The 17519-nt window shown below is 22.1% G+C and overlaps 3 protein-coding genes and 1 pseudogene across 3 annotated transcripts, besides 1 other annotated feature; 1 reads left to right on the top strand and 3 right to left on the bottom strand.

The window, feature by feature from the left end:
* Positions 1-1796: 1796 nt before the first annotated feature.
* Positions 1797-3511, bottom strand: PCHAS_0702100 (fam-a protein; the record flags this gene model as incomplete). Its single annotated transcript, XM_016797580.1, has 7 exons — positions 1797-1871; positions 2014-2244; positions 2338-2441; positions 2613-2682; positions 2778-3015; positions 3168-3257; positions 3381-3511. The coding sequence occupies 7 exons, from the start codon at positions 3509-3511 to the stop codon at positions 1797-1799; spliced, it is 939 nt and encodes a 312-aa protein (XP_016653518.1).
* A 3403-nt stretch (positions 3512-6914) lies between these two features.
* On the bottom strand, positions 6915-8351 carry PCHAS_0702000 (fam-a protein; the record flags this gene model as incomplete). The annotated part of the gene is made up of 6 exons (XM_016797579.1): positions 6915-6938; positions 7077-7307; positions 7400-7503; positions 7674-7743; positions 7840-8077; positions 8221-8351. The coding sequence occupies 6 exons, from the start codon at positions 8349-8351 to the stop codon at positions 6915-6917; spliced, it is 798 nt and encodes a 265-aa protein (XP_016653517.1).
* Positions 8352-11580: 3229 nt separating this feature from the next.
* PCHAS_0701900 (fam-a protein) lies at positions 11581-13008 on the bottom strand (the record flags this gene model as incomplete). The annotated part of the gene is made up of 6 exons (XM_016797578.1): positions 11581-11604; positions 11743-11973; positions 12067-12170; positions 12340-12409; positions 12504-12738; positions 12878-13008. 6 exons carry the CDS (start codon positions 13006-13008, stop codon positions 11581-11583), a joined length of 795 nt encoding a protein of 264 aa, XP_016653516.1.
* A 1307-nt stretch (positions 13009-14315) lies between these two features.
* PCHAS_0701800 lies at positions 14316-15151 on the top strand (annotated as a pseudogene).
* Positions 14316-15151: a sequence feature (erythrocyte membrane antigen 1, pseudogene).
* Positions 15152-17519: the final 2368 nt, after the last annotated feature.

Here is a 17519-nt window from a genome sequence, read left to right as displayed (position 1 = left end):
ATATTTTATTATTCGTGTAATTATATATATTTACATGCATCGAAAAAATATTATATGCATACGACCAATGATATTACCTAATAGAATATCGGTAATTTAAAATGTAAAGGTAAAATATAAACATATTTTTTTTGAATATGCAATTGATTTGTGTAATTTTAATATAATTATATATAAATATATTAATGAATAAACAATATAATATGAAAATAATAATTTTGTTGTGCATTTCATTTTTTAAGCCTTTTAGCATAATTCTTTATTTTTAAATACTAAAAAAAAATAATTTAAGCAAGAAATTGTATTATGTTTATGCATGAATAATTTGTTGATGTGCAACCTCCATAAAATCATATTTGCTAATTCACCATAAAACTATATCATGATAAATTCCATTTTATGTGATTTTTTTTATTATTTTAAATTTACTAAATAAAATGTAATGTACTTCTTAAGTTTATAAAAATTATGTATCCTTAATAATATTGATAAAAATTTCTTTATGGAAATTAGTGGAAATTATAAAATGTGTTTTTATATGCAAAACAAATATTATATATAATAAGAATTGAAAAAAAAAATATGATTGCAAATGTTTAACAAACATAATGATCATTTTTTTTAAGGTGTGTGATTTTATTCTGTAAGTAATTATAGTACTCTCTGACGCATTAATTTGGTATTATAAATATGTTCACATATATAGCAATTAGCATTTATATGTGGAACCAAAAATATATTTTAAACATAGAATTGTTGTATTAATATGGAAAATATCCATATAAAATACTTTTTGTTATCTATAGCTGTAAATTCACTATAATATTAACTTTTATAAACAATTGATTTTTAATTAAATCATAAATTTTCGTTCATACTTATTTCTATAACTTATCTTTTCTTTCAAAATCCCCATTTTCAGTCCCATCATAAAACCTTCAGATTCATCTAAATCCATTTCATCTTTATCATTTTTTTGAATTTTATAATTGCATAGCATACTACTAAGCCAAACTCAGTTGCTTCGGCATATCTAACAGCATTCCCTGCATTTCTTGTTTGGGAAAAACCTTTTCTATCTGAGCTTGAGTATTGACAATTTTTATATATATTTTTTGCATCATTAAGATCATGATGATATTTGCAAGAATGTTATGTTTGTATTGCTTCGTAGTGCCTATTAATAGTATGTAAAACAGTATGGTTTTGCATACGCTGTTTTCTATTTCTTAAATTGTTTGGGATATTTAAATTTTGCTGTATTAAATGATTAAGCATATTTTGGCTCGTATTTAAATCAAGAATTATATTATTGGCATCTTCTTCAGGATTTAGAGTTGGGGGTTGGGAAACACATATTATGGGTCAGAGATATATACTATATGTTATATTTTTGTTCTATGGAATCCATATTTTGGATCATAGCTATATTTTTATTAATTTCCTTATAATTTGATCATATTTATTTGTCTATAAATGTTGATTAAATATATGTGCCACCACATATCTTTAATCTCGAGACGAAGTTCAAAAGTTCAAATGTGCAACAAAAAAAGGGGTATACCCATTAAATGAAAGGAATATCATAAATAATAACAGTTGTATTTGTAGTATTCACAAAGTTAATGCCTATAGATGCACACTAATTTTAAAAGATATAAACAAATAATATACAAAAAGCCGTTCTTAAAATAAAAAATGCTTTATGGTGGCAGTTTGAACCATCCATTGCGCATAGTTTATTATCATAAACTTTCTAATATTACGGCTCTAAAAAATATATATGAAATATATGTTTATGTACGAAGGGAATGATAATCAAAACATTTTCCAACAATGGGTGCCTGATAAATGGAAGCGTGTCCCTCAATCTAAGAAAAAAAACGTAAATGGATAAATATATAATAAAATGTTTAATTTTTTTTGTAAATTATAGTATATATTATAAATGTGTGCATTTATTTAAACAACTGTTGAAAATTATCATGTTATTAAAATTTGTATATCGCTTACAGATTCGACATAGATAACATCAACATGCGTCTTTTTTTTTTCAATAAGGTATCCAGCTAAGTTAACGAACGTTTTTTTTAATTTTCCTTTTCTAATATCATCTTCAGAATCAATGTCAATTTTTAATAAATTTGCGTTTTCTATGATTTTGTTTTTATATTCTTCACTGGAGGGGTTGTGATCATTTATATTTGGTGAAGCCATGACAATTACAGTTTTGTCTTTTGATATCTACAAAATTAATAAAAATATATTGAATAATTTATTGTGAATAAAATGAAAAATATGATTTATAACGAAATAGAAAAGGAAAGGTTTCCTTACTTCAACCTTTGCAACTAAAGCATAAAAATATTTCTGACGGGATCCAATTTTTTTTTTGTAACGTTGTTGTATCAATACTAAATTGGGATTGTACACACGGACAACTTTTCAAAAAAAAAAATAGTTTTGCATTATATAAAATAAAATATTATAAATTTGAAGATATGGGAAACAATAAATAGTATCATATAACAATGGAAATAATAAATCATGAAACGACGAATAAATAATAGCAATAATGTGTTAATTTGACTAATTATTTATGTTTTTCATACTTTTAACAGAGCCTTTATTTAAAAAATTTTCATGATCGGGATCCCATATTTCGTTTATCATTTCATCATACTAATGGAAGCAAAGATAAATATATGTATATAAATTATAATCAATTTTTAATTTAAATTTGGTTTACAACTTTAATATTGCTCATTCGTTGATACCTTATTCTGATCCTTAGCTACATAATAAATTCTTTCAACATCTATATCGCCTTTATGTTTTTTTTTATATAAGCATACATTAGATTTTTCACTTGTTCTACATAATTCATAATCATCTTCACTTGTAGCATGGTGTACTAAATGATCTGCAGCTTCGTTCATAAGTTTGACTGCTTCTCTAGTTTCTTCGGGATCTATACATAATCGATCCTTGTTTTTTTCATATATTTCTTCTGAACTATCAATTATCAAAATGAACATATTTTTATTCGTGCAAAAATAAAGGTATTGTATTTATATTATAACACTGTTGTACAACCAAATATTTAATATTTTCATAATGAAATATGTAATATATAGTATATTATATATATTGTTGTATTTTCTTACTTAGAATGATGAGTTGGGGTGGTGGGGCTTTCAACTTCTCTTAGATCCGGTTCAGTTTCAGGGTTTTTTTTATTCATATATACTGAGACACTTAAAAGAAATAAAGCGATTTGAATAAATTGTGTTATATTTATATTATAACATTATTGCATAGGCGTATATTTATATTCTCATAATGAAATATGTAATACATATATTGATGCATTTTCTTACGTAATATGACTATTTTTGAATCTGATTTTTTTATCTATTTCTGGAGCAGACTCAGTTGCAAAGGCTTCAATATTCGCATATGCGAAAATGCTTAAAAGAAATAAAACAATTGGAGTATAAACCTTACTCATTTTTAAGCTTGCAACCAAAATATTAAAATATATATTAGTATTTTTTTAATTAAAAATTAACAACCCGAAAACCTGGACAAGTATAATTAAAATTGAAGCAAATAATTTTCTCCAATCAAGTATAAAAAAATACAAACTATTATTTAAATGACAAAATGTATGCTTTTATCAGATTTATAAGTTTAATATATTTTTTATTTAAATAATTCAATCACAAGACGGAATCAATAACAGAACCATTCATAAATAATGAATATCAAAAATACTATGATTCATAATTTCATTAATATTATAGCATCTGGAAATTAATAATTTTAATTATATTATATAAATGATATTTTTAATATATATCATTATGAATATGCAATTTTACATTTATAATTGATTAAACTCAATTTAAAATTTATAATGATCTCATTATGTATGAATCACATATTACTTACATCAATAATTATATTAAAATGATTATTTTCCGATTTGTTTCGTTTGTTTTACGAAATTTCTTTGATATGCATATTTTAATATAAAACATGTCTAATATTTTTAAATATTCAAATCAATAATTTGATCTGAGGGATGCAACTAATTTTATATATTATTAAGGCTACTAGAACAATATTTTTTACCTCATCATAATAATAGTATGATAAAATATATATGATGATAAATCGTGCTTTCTGTAATTTTTTTCATCACTTTAATACACATTTTATTAAATAAAAATTTTCTAGCATAATTCTTAATTTTATAAAAATTGTTTATTGGTTGTAATATCGGTGCCCAGATTTTTTTTTATAAATTAATCAATTATAAATCCCCTTTTAATAGTAAAACAAAGTATATATAAAATTTAAAAAAATACAAATAAAATAATGAAGCATAAAGCTGTAAAATCGATAAATAAATATATATATATATATATATATATATATATATATATATATATATATATGTGTACATATATATAATAAAATATATTTTTTAATTATAATATTCTTGGTGTCGAGGTGTTCATCATTTGGGTGTCAAGGTTATCCATCATGGGTTCTTGTTTTGTTCACTGAATCTGGGTTTTGAGTTAGGGTTCTGGGTATATTATAATTTAATTTTTTATAATTTGATAATATTTATGGTCAGAACATGCTGATTAAATATATGTAGCATCCCCATATGCTTAATCTTGAGATGATGTCTAAATATGCAACCCCCAAAATGATATAAGCTAACTTGAAATGGGTTGCATAACATATTTTCCGTATATTATAATATTTTTATTTAATTTTTTCATATATATTAAATTCGGCGATATTATAACTTTATATTTTATATTGCATTGTTAATTGTTGAGTAACTATATATAATGCCCCTTATTATTTATTATATAAGATTTGTTACCCCCTAGTTATATTGAATTATGCATTTTATGATTGGTGAAAATATATAATTAGCAAAACTTATTATTTGTGTCATTATCGTTTTTATTTAAATTACAACTTTCCAAGCGAACTATATAGTAATTTTATATATCAGTGTATAAGTTATAATTCGATTAATTTTGAAAAATCCTCTACAGTACAATATATATTTGAATTAATATTTTCGTTTAAGATTAATTAACCATATTACCAATATATAACAGATAGCCATAAAATGTAGATGATGAATATATTGATCGAGAATAGACAATACAACGATATATATAAAAGACGTTTTATTCTTCTAACATTTTTAGTAACACATAAAGAATTGAACTATATATACAATATTTTTTAAGTTTTAATTGTATTTACTATTAAATTTTTGAATTTTCTTTACATTTGTATTAAAATTAATTAGTATTAATAGAATTTGTTTTTTACGCTTTAATTTATTTATAATAAAGATATAATAGTAAATTAACCACTATTAATTTATGAGATTTATAGTTTTGAAGTATAAATAAATTATATTTTGAAATAGTTAAAAATATAATATAGATATATTAATAAAATTTGATATCATATTTAGTTTTAATAATTATAAATAATATGATAGATAGAACTTGAATTATTATATACCTATATATATAAACGAGTGAAATATTTTACCAATAACTAATATTTAAAATTGTTGTATTGTGAAAACTTCATATAATTAAATATTATATAAAATTGACTGAGAAGGCAAATAATAATTAATTTTATTCAACTAATAATATTTATATTAGGTTATTATATATACACAAACTTATAAATATATAATTTAAATATATTGTTATTACTAAATAATATATATGTTCTAAAATGTTATACTTTAAAACAATGAAGCAAGGAAAATTGCTAATTAGTTTAAAGCATTTTTATTAATCACATTAATTATTCTGTTGTATTATACAGTGATATAGCAGGAAGCAGCAATGATAACAATAGATAAAGCATTAAATTCATTTTATTTGAATACGTTGATATATATTAATTATATATTATTAAAAATGAAAAGATACAGAGATAAAAAATAATTATTATAATTTATACTTAAGTATACTTTTGATGCAGTAATATTACCAATTCATATATTATTAATTCTATTAATAATTTTATAATTTTCATAAAAATATAGTTTTTCTATATTGAACTATATATTTTATTATAAAATATGTAGTATATAATATGGTTAGGTTTTAAGTAGCAATATGCACTAGAATGATAATTTCACTCATATTGTTTCTAAAAGTTTATTATTACATCTAATCAAGAGTAACAAGTTTAAATAATAGGAAATTTGTTTTATTGAATGAATAATAAATAAATGAGATATAATAACACATTATAAAAGTATCAATGTTATATATTTGTTAAAGATCCAATTTGGAATATGTGTTTTTATATTATAAAAAATTGGATAATAAAGAAAAGGTTAAAGATGCAATTATATTAAATGTCTTTTTATTATTCCATATTAACGAGCATTATATTATCATTGTATAATGAATCATCATTTTTAATCTAAAATAGCATTTTTATCATATAATTTTTAATGAAAATTGTTTGGTTTATAAGAACATTTAAAATCACAGAAATAGTAAAAGACAAAACAACTTATCAATTTTTAGTATAAAAAATAAATTATCATAATAATATGAAAATGTTGCCATAATGAAATATTTTTTATAAATTATAATGTTTACATTTGTAATTTTTATGAAATAAATACATATATATGCATTATAATATTAAAATACATAAACAAATTATATACGAAGAAAACATTCTTAAAACAAAAAAAACACCTATGACGGTAATTTAAAGCAACCATTATGCCTGGAAATAAATCATATTATTAACATAAATCTTTTAATATTATGATGCTGAAAATATATATGAAGGGAAAAATAATCTAAAGCTTTTCCAATAATGCATTTTTGTTAAGCGGTAGCATGACCGTCAATCTAAGAAAAAATAACATAAATGGGTAAATATATAAAATGTTTAAATTTTTGCAAATTATAGTATATATTATAAATGTGTGCATTTATTTAAACAACTGTTGAAAATTATCATGTTATTAAAATTTGTATATCGCTTACAGATTCGACATAGAGGGCATCAATATGATCAGTTTTTTTTTCAATGAGGTATCCAGCTAAGTTCACAAATACTTTTTCTAATTTTCCATTTCTAATATCATCTTCAGAATCAATTTCAGTTGTGAATAAATTTGCGTTTTTTATTAGTGTGTTTTCATATTTTTTATTGGAAGGGTTGTGATCATTTATATTTGCTGAAGTCATGACAATTATAGTTGCGTTGTCTGATATCTACAAAATTAATAAAGTGTATTTAAATAAATTGCGTGTCACAATATGAGAAATACGATTATAATGAAACAGAAGAGGTAAGGTTTCCTTACTTCAGCTCTTTTGGCTAAAGCATAAAAATATTTCTGAGGTTCCTTAGAATCTTGTTTGTAACGTTGTTGTATCATTACTAAATTGGGGGTGTACACGCGGACAACTTTTAAAAAAAATAATAATTTTGCATTATGTATAATAAAATATTATGAACTTGAAGACGTGACAAACAATAAATAGTATCATATAACAATGGAAATAATAAATCACGAAATGCTGAATAAATAGTAACAATAATATGTTAATTAGACTAATTATTTATGTTTTGTATACTTTTAACATAGCCAGTATTGAAAGAATTGGGGATATCGGGATTCCATACCTTGTTTATTGAATAATTGTACTAATGGACACAAAGAGAAATATATGAATATAAATTATAATGATTTTTTAAATTTAATTTGGTTTATAACTTTTAATGCTGTTCGTTAATTGATACCTGATCTGGATCATTTATTTTTAAATTAATTCTTAGAATATCTGTATTGTCTTCATGTTTTTTTTTATGGGCAATCGTAGCAAATTTCAATTTTGCTCGATATGATTTATAATTATCATCATTTTTAGCATGATATACTAAATGTAATAAAGCTTCGTTCATAAGTTTGACTGCTTCTCTAGTTTCGTCGGGATTGGCACATAATAGGTGCTTGTTTTTTTCATATATTTCTTCTGGTCTATCATTGATAAAAATTGGAATATTTTTTATGCGTACAAAAACAAAGGCATTGTATTTATATTATAGCATTGTTGCACAGGCGTACATTTAATATTTTCATAATGAAACATGTAATATGTATATATTTTTGCATTTTCTTACGTAGGCTGGCTATACAGTAATCCGCCCATATTATGATTTCTTAGATCCGGTTCAGATGCAAGGGCTTCATTATTTGCATATACAAAAATACTTAAAAGAAAAAAAACATTTTGAAAATAAAATTTATTCATTTTTGAACTTCACAAACAAAATATTAAAAAATATATTAGTATTTTTTATAATTAAAAATTAACTCAAAAAATAGCAAAAGTATAATTAAAATTGAAGCAAATAAAATTTTCCAATAAAGTATAAAAAACTATTATTTAAACAAAAAAATGTATGCTTTTATCAGATTTATAAGTTTAATATATTTTTTATTTAAATAATTCAATCACAAAACGACGTCAATAGCAGAAGCTTTCATAAATAATATCAATATTTTCATTAATATTATAATATCTAAAAATAATTTTAATTATATCATATAATAAATTATATTTTTAATATACGTCATTGTGAATACGCAAGTTTATATATTTACAATTGATTAAACTCAATTTAAAATTTATAAAAGATCCCATTACGTATGTAATTACATATATACTTACATTAATAAGTATATTAAAATATTTGTTTTGCTATTTTTTCATTTATTTGATAATGCATAGTTTTTAATATAAAGTATGTCTATTATATTTTTAAATATTGAAATAATTTATTTTAATCTGAGGAATACAATTAATTTTACATATTAATAATACTACTATAATAAAAATATATTCTACCTCGTTATAACAATAACTTGATAAAATTTATATTATGAAAATCGCATATTCTGTGATTTTTTTTGTCACTTTTAATACAAATTTTACTAAATAAAATTTTTGTAGCAAAATTGTCAATTTTATAAAAATTATTTATTGGTGGTAATATTGGCGCCCAGTTTTTTTTTATAAATTAAAACAAATTATAAATTTCCTTTTAATGGCAAAATATGGTACATATAAAATAAAAAAAATCCAAATAAATAAAATATAAAAATAAAATAATGAAGCATAATGCTGTAAAACCAAGAAATATATAATGCATACATCAAATTAATTTAATTTTTAATTTTAATATTCTTGATGCCGAGGTGTTCATGCATTATGGGTCAAAGTTATGTATCATGGGTCATGTATTTGCATTATGGGTCAAGGTTCTATACTTTGGGTTATCGCTTTGCTCAATGGAATTTTTATTTTGGGGGGTAAGAGTATACTTTTATTAATTTGCTTATAATTTGATAATATTTATTGATCTTTGAATACTAATTAAATTATGTACCATCTTCGTATGTTTAATCCGGAAATGAAGTTCAAATATGAACTAAAAAAGGAATGTAGCCATTAATATGAAAGGGGTTGCACAACATACTTTCCATACGCTATAATACATTCATACAATTTGGTTGTATATATTAATGTGGAAATATTATACTTCATATTTTATTTCTAATTGTTGGCTAACTATATATAAGAACTCTTATTATTTGTTATGTAAGACCTGTTAATCAGGGACTATATTGAATCATGAATAACACAGTATGCTTCTTTATTTGATGAAACATTTTATTTAGTAAAACACATTATTTGTACCATTATCATTTTGATTTAAATTGTATTTTGTAATCGAGCAATATAATAATCTTATATATGAAGTTATAATATATAATTCGATTCTTTGGGGGCATTTATCTATATTATAATATAACTTCAGGTTAATATGTATATGTTTAGTATTAATTAAACATAATACTAATATATAATAGGTAATCATAAATATAGGTTCATAAAATGTCGATCGAGAATCGACAATACAAACGTTATCTATAAAAGGGATTTTATGCATCTAACATTTTTAATAATACAGTAAAAATTGAGCTATATATGCAATATTTGTTCAAGCTTTATAATTTGATGTATAAATAAATTATATTTTAAAATAGTTAAAAAAGAAAATATAAGTATATTAATAAAATTTATATCATATTTTGTTCTAATTGTTATAAATAATATGATAGATAAAATATCGTTATTATTATATGTATAAACATATGATCTTATAAAATACTCTACTAATAACTAATATTGAAATATTGTCTTATTGTGAAAGCTTCATATAGTTAAATATTAATTTTAATTTTATTTGGCCTAATAATATTTATATTAGGTTATTATATGTACACAAAATTTAAAAAAATAAAAATATATTGTTATTACGAAATAATATATATGTTCTAAAATGCTTAATTTTAAAACTATGAAACACGTAAAATTGCTGATCGGTTTAAGGTATTTTTATTAAGGCATTAATTTCCCCGTTGTACTATACAGCGATATAGCAGGACACAATAATGATAGCAATGGATAAAGTATTAAACACGAAAAAATCATTAAATTCATTTGATTTGAATACGTTGATATATATATTATTAAAAATGAAAAGATACAGAAGATAAATAATTATTATAATTTACACTTAAGTATAATTTTAATGCAGTAACATTAACATTACAAAGCCATATATTATTAATTTTATTAATAATTTAAATAAAAATATAGTTTTCTATATGAGCTAAATATTTTATTATAAAATATGTAGTATATAATATGCTTAGGCTTTAAGTAGCAATATGCACTATAATGGCAAACCAGCTTATATTGTTTCTAAAAGTTTATTATTACCACTAATCAAAAGTAACAAGTTTAAATAATAGGAAATTTGTTTTATTGAATGAATAATAAATAAATGGCATATAATAATGCACCATAAAGGAATCATTGTTATATATTTGTTAAAGATCCAATTTGGAATATGTGGTTTTATATTATAGAAAATTGGATAATAAAAAAAAAATTAAAGCTGAAATTATATTAAATGTCTTTTTATTATTCCATATTAACGAGTATTATATTATCAGTGCTTAATGAACCAGCTTTAACTTAAAATTGTATTATTTTATCATAGAATTAATAAAATATAGAATTTTTAATGAAAATTATTTGGTTTATAAGAACATTTAAAATCACAGAAATAGTAAAAGACAAAACAACTTATCAATTTTTAGTATAAAAAATAAATTATCATAATAATATGAAAATGTTGCCATAATGAAATATTTTTTATAAACTATAATGCTTACATTTGAAATTTTTATGAAATAAATACATATAGATGCATTCTAATATTAAAAGACATAAACGAATTATACACGAAGAAAACATTCTTAAAACAAAAAAACCACATTTGGTGGTAATTTAAACCAACCATTATGCATGAAAATAAATCGTATTGCTAACATAAATTTCCTAATATTACGGTGCTGAAAAATATATATGAATGGACAATCAAAAGCTTTTCCAATAACGCATTTTGTTAAAAGGTAGAATGGCCGTCAATCTAAGAAAAAAAAACATAAATGAGTAAATATATAAAATGTTTAAATTTTTGCAAATTATAGTATATATTATAAATGTGTGCATTTATTTAAACAACTGTTGAAAATTATCATGTTATTAAAATTTGTATATCACTTACAGATTCGACATAGGTTATTTCAAGATTATCGCCTTTTTTTTCAATGAGGTATCCAGCTAAGTTCACAAATACTTTTTCTAATTCTCCATTTTTGATATCGTCGTCAGGAATTACGTTAGCTTTGAATAAATTTGCGTTTTCTATTATTGTGTTTTTATATTCTTTACTGGAAGGGTTGTGATCATATATATCTGGTGAAGTCATGGCAATTACAGTTTTGTCTTTTGATACCTACAAAATTAATAAAAATAGATTGCATAAATTATTGTGAATAATGTGAGAAATATGATTTATAACGAAACAGAAAAGGAATGGTTTCCTTACTTCAGCCTTTGTAACTAAAGCATAAAAATATTTCTGATGGCCCTTAGAATCTTGTTCGTAACGTTGTTGTATAATTACTAAATTTGGATTGTACACATGGACAACTATTCAAAAAAAAATAATTTTGCATTATGTAAAATAAAATATTATGGATTTGAAGACATGGGAAACAACAAATACTATCATAAAACAATGGAAATAATAAATCACGAAATGTCGAATTAATAGTAACAATAATATGTTAATTTGACTAATTGTTTATGTTTTGTATACTTTTAACAATGCCCGTATTGAAAGAATTGGGGGTATCGGGATCCCATAACTTGTTTATTGTTTCATTATACTAATGGAAACAAAAGAAATATATGTATATAAATTATAATAATTTTTTAATTTTAATTTGGTTTATAACTTTAATATTGTTCGTTAATTGATACCTTATCCGAACCACTAATTGTATATTGAACTTTTTCAATAACTGTATGATCTTTATGTTTTTTTTTATATAAATATTCACGAAAATTAGAACCTGATTTACAAGATTCATAATCATCAACGTCTGTAGCATGGTATTCTAACTGTTTTACAGCTTCGTCCATAAGTTCGATCGCTTTTGTAGTATTTTTGCAATTACGTAATAGGTGCTTGTGTTTTTCATATACTTCTTCTGTACTGTCGTTGATAAAGATGAAAATATTTTTAATATTTACAAAAATAAAGTTGCATTTATATTATAGCATTATTGTACAAGCGTATATTTATCATTTCATAATGAAAATTGTAATATGTATATATTGTTGCATTTTCTTACGTAGGATAACGACTTTTTGGTGTGGGTTTTGAACCTTCTCCTGTAGCAGGCTCAGTTGCAATGGCTTCATTATTCACAAATACGAAAATGCTTAAAAGAAATAAACCGATTTGAGTATAAAACTTATTCATTTTGAACATCGCAAACAAATTATTAAAAAATATATTAGTATTTTTTTTAATTAAAAATTAACAACTCGAAAAGTAGCATAAATATAATTAAAATTGAAGCAAATAATTTTCTACAATAAAGTATAAAAAACTAATATTTATTTAAAAAATGTAAATAATTTTAAAATTTTATTTATTTAGTTGTATATTTATTTATTTTTTTTATGTCATGGGCTTATCCGATTTTTAAAAATAATTATTTTTTTAAATGTTATTGTATACTAATAAATACATATAGGATATAGAATTTAGTGGCGTGTCTTGTATTCTCTACATTATTAATCCGGTTTCGGTTCTTTAAATGTTTGGTATTTAGGAGGGCTATATTGAATTATATATATCATAATATGTACATTTTAATTGTTTTAAAATTTTAACAATATAAAATAATGAAATAAAAAAAAAGTGAGAATTGTATGAAAATGAAATAATTTCTTATAATATACTTTTTTATTAATATATGTTTTTTTAGGCATAAAAAATGCTTTCATAAATATTTATTCCGTTATAAATAACGCCGATTTGTCGAATTTCGATTTATATTGGGGTATTTTCAACTCATAATTACATATTAAAATATATACAGATTTATTTCATTAATATTATAAAATATGGATTAATTCACCCATATTATAGAGTATACAAATTCCTCAAAATGAACCAGATATAACTTCACATATAAAATGCTTATTACTGTTTTATCGGAGAATGTATAATTTAAATTAAAAAATGGAGCATACAAATGAAAGGTTTTGTTAAATAAAAATATTCATAAAATGATCATATTATGATATATATAATTCAATATAACCCTAAGCCAAACAACTTAGATAATCAATAAAAAATATACATTAAAAATTTGTAATAAAAATAATTTTGTATTATTTTCAACGCAAGATTCGAAATAATTTATTTAAATATCGATTTAATTTATCAGTTCCATGGGGGAAAAGGAATAAACTTTTATATAGTTGTATTTTTTCTAAAAATATAATAACGGTTTTTTATATTCTCATTTAATTTTTAAGTAATTAAATTTATATAAATAAAAAATATTATATTTTTTTAATTATAAAAAACATTTTATAAAACTATAGTTAAGATTTGATAGAGTTAATCTTGTTCAAATATTAAAATGTAGCAATTATATTTGTTTTTTATTTTATTACTAGTATATATATAATAGAATCTTATAATCTTATATTTAAGTGGGGAATAATACAAAATAAGCTTTACTTATATATAATTGCAAATAAGCAATACTGAAGATGAAGGCGATATCATTAGGCATAATTTCGTCGATAATATTTAGTATAGTTTTACCAAAAAACAGCTCGGGCTCAAGGTCCACCACGGGTTGTGTAATATACGAAAAAACGACAAAAATACATCATATTGTATATGCCTATATTAATTGTTTTAATTAATCTTGTATATAAATATAATAATAAATTAACAATATTTGATATATTTTTAATTTTGTTATTTTTTTTAGTTTTGATTCTGTAGGAAAAAACCAAAGAAAAGCCATACGACAACAGCTGCACCAGTTAAAGTTCAAGAAAAGGTGGATTTTGACCCTAAGCTTCCAAATATCAAGTTTGTAGATGAATTTACTCCAATAACATTAGAAGGTTGCAAAGGACGCCTGAAGGAATTAGATGAACTCTTTGTCTCAGAAACCGATGGTATGATTATTGATAAAGTGACAGGATTTTCAAGAAGAGAAAACAATTCCAGTGTATCAGGATGCTATATTAGACCATATGAAGAAGATTATGAAGATATGATTAAGGTTAATTTTATACCTCTTAGGGAATATTATCACCGCATGGAAAATAGACCACCCAAACAATATAACGGTCCCCCTTTAGTACATGAGATACCTCAAAGATACGAACCGCCTAAAAAGCAATAAATGCCAGTAGAACAAACAATAAGCATAGTACAGGAAGAAGACGCAGCTACACTAAATGGGGACGAAGAATTCGATGTAGAAATAGATCCAAATGTTGCACCATATCTCGGAGATAGAGAAAATGATGGTGAAGGTGGCGAAACTCAAGGTGAATATGAAGAAAATGAAGGTGATGTTGACGAATAAAATAAAACGATAGAATAAATAAATAATGAATAAAGGAAATATGAAGTAATTTAGTCCTAAAAATAACTATTGAAAAATCACAATGAGCAAAAAGCAAAGCTATTATATACAATATATTTTTTTATCGAATAATAATATTAATAAGAAAACGATTATATGTTTTCGAATGTCTCAAGCTATATACTTTTTTAATTAATTAAAATTATATGTTTTTTTTGTCTTTTTTAATTTTTTAAAAGGCGTTTTCTTTATTCATGCTAAGCATATCCATATGCATTATTTTAGTAGAATTTGTTTTTGTGCATACCATTTTTTTAATATGTTTATATTTTCTCATTATTTTTAAATCCATTTGAATGTTATAAATGTTTAGTGTGATTCTCATGTAAAATAGTACAATTAATATATTGCAAGCTTGTTACTTGTTTAAATTAATGATCATTAAAACATATAATAATAGCAATTTTATAGAATTAATATTCCTATTTAACTATAAAGAATGCAATTATTAATATAGGAATATTATATGATAATACAATTGTTGCAATTCTTTCATAGCTATCGATTAATACTATAGTCTCAATTTAAACAAATATATTATATTTCATTTTAAGTAATTCGCTACTATAAGTGCGATATACTTTCTATATATTATGATCCCATTCATTTATTTAATAATAAAAAATATTTTAATCGCTATAATTTTGAATTTCAGGTTAGGGTTGCGTTTTGGTAACTCATATTATGGGTCGAGGTTCTGTACCTTGGAATCGATGTTTTGGGTTATATTCTTATCACTTTTTTATAATTTGGTAATATATATTGGTCTGTAAATTTTTATCAGATATATTTATCATTTCCGGGTGTTTAATCACGAAATGACGTCTGAATATGCATCTAAAAAAAGGGGATAGCCGTTAATATGAAAGGGGTTCTATAATATGATTAAAATAGAATATATATATTACCTATATATAAAACTTTCTAACAAATAGCTATATTGTATCATGAATAACACTATATTTTCTTTATTCGATGAAACATTTTGTTTGTGTCACTATTATTTGTTTCAATATTATTTTAATATAAATTGCATTATATCAACTAAACTATAATAGTAAAACTAAATATCTAGCTATAAATTATAATAAATTTATTTTGAATATTCCTTTACATTACAATATATATTCAGATTAACATATTAGCAATATATAATAGGTAATCATAAATATAGGTTCATAAAATGTCGATCGAGAATCGATAATACAACGTTATCTGTAAATGGAATTTTATGCATCTAAAATTTTTAAAATACAGTAAAAATTGAACTATATATACAATATCTGTTCAATTTTTATAATTTGATGTATAAATAAATTATATTTTAAAATCGTTAAAATATAAGTATGCTAATAAAATTTCATGTCATATTATATTCTAATAATTATAAATAGCATGATAAATAGAACTATAATTATTATTATATGCCTATAAATATGATCTAATAAAATATTTTACTAATAACTAATATTTAAATATTGCTTTATTATGAAAATTTCATATAAATAAATATTAATCTATCTAAACAGCAAATAATAATTAATTCACTTGGAACTAATAATATTTTTATTAGGTCATTATATATATATATATACAAACTTTAAAATAATTTAAATATATTGTTATTATGAAATAATGCATATGTTCTAAGATGCTTGATTTAAAAACTATGAAAGATTGAAATATGATTTATGGATTTAAAGTATTTTTATTAAGCGCATTAATTATTCCGCTGTACTATACAGTGATATAATTGGAAGCACCAATGATAACAATAGATAAAGTATTAATACGAAAAAATCATTAAATGAATTTTATTCGAATACGTTGATATATATATTATTAAAAATGAAAAGATACAGAGATAAAAATAATTATTATAATTTATACTTAAGTATAATATTAACACCGCAAAGCCATATATTATTAACTCTATTAATAAATTTATAATTTGAATAAAAATATAGATTTCTATATTGAGCTAAATATTTTATTATAAAATATGTAGTATATAATATGTTTAGGTTCTAAGTAGGAATATGCACTAGAATGGTAAACCAGCTTATATTGTTTCTAAAAGCTCATTATTACATCTAATCAAGAGGAATTGTCAAACTCATAAAAGCAACAAATTTAAAGAAAGTTAAATGAGAGTAATTTATTGAATTAGATTTTATAGCTTAAAATTGGAGTTTGTATTTATTTATATACCAAATAGTTAATAAGAATGATAATATATATTTATATATACTAATTTTAAAGCCCGTTTAGGTGCCATGCTATTTTAATTTGTAATTATTATGTTAAT

This window comes from Plasmodium chabaudi, assembly GCF_900002335.3.
Source record: "Plasmodium chabaudi chabaudi strain AS genome assembly, chromosome: 7".
In the NCBI taxonomy this organism is placed as follows: Eukaryota; Apicomplexa; class Aconoidasida; order Haemosporida; family Plasmodiidae; genus Plasmodium; species Plasmodium chabaudi.
Note: the sequence above shows the minus strand (reverse complement) of the source record. Positions and strands in the feature narration are given on the sequence as shown.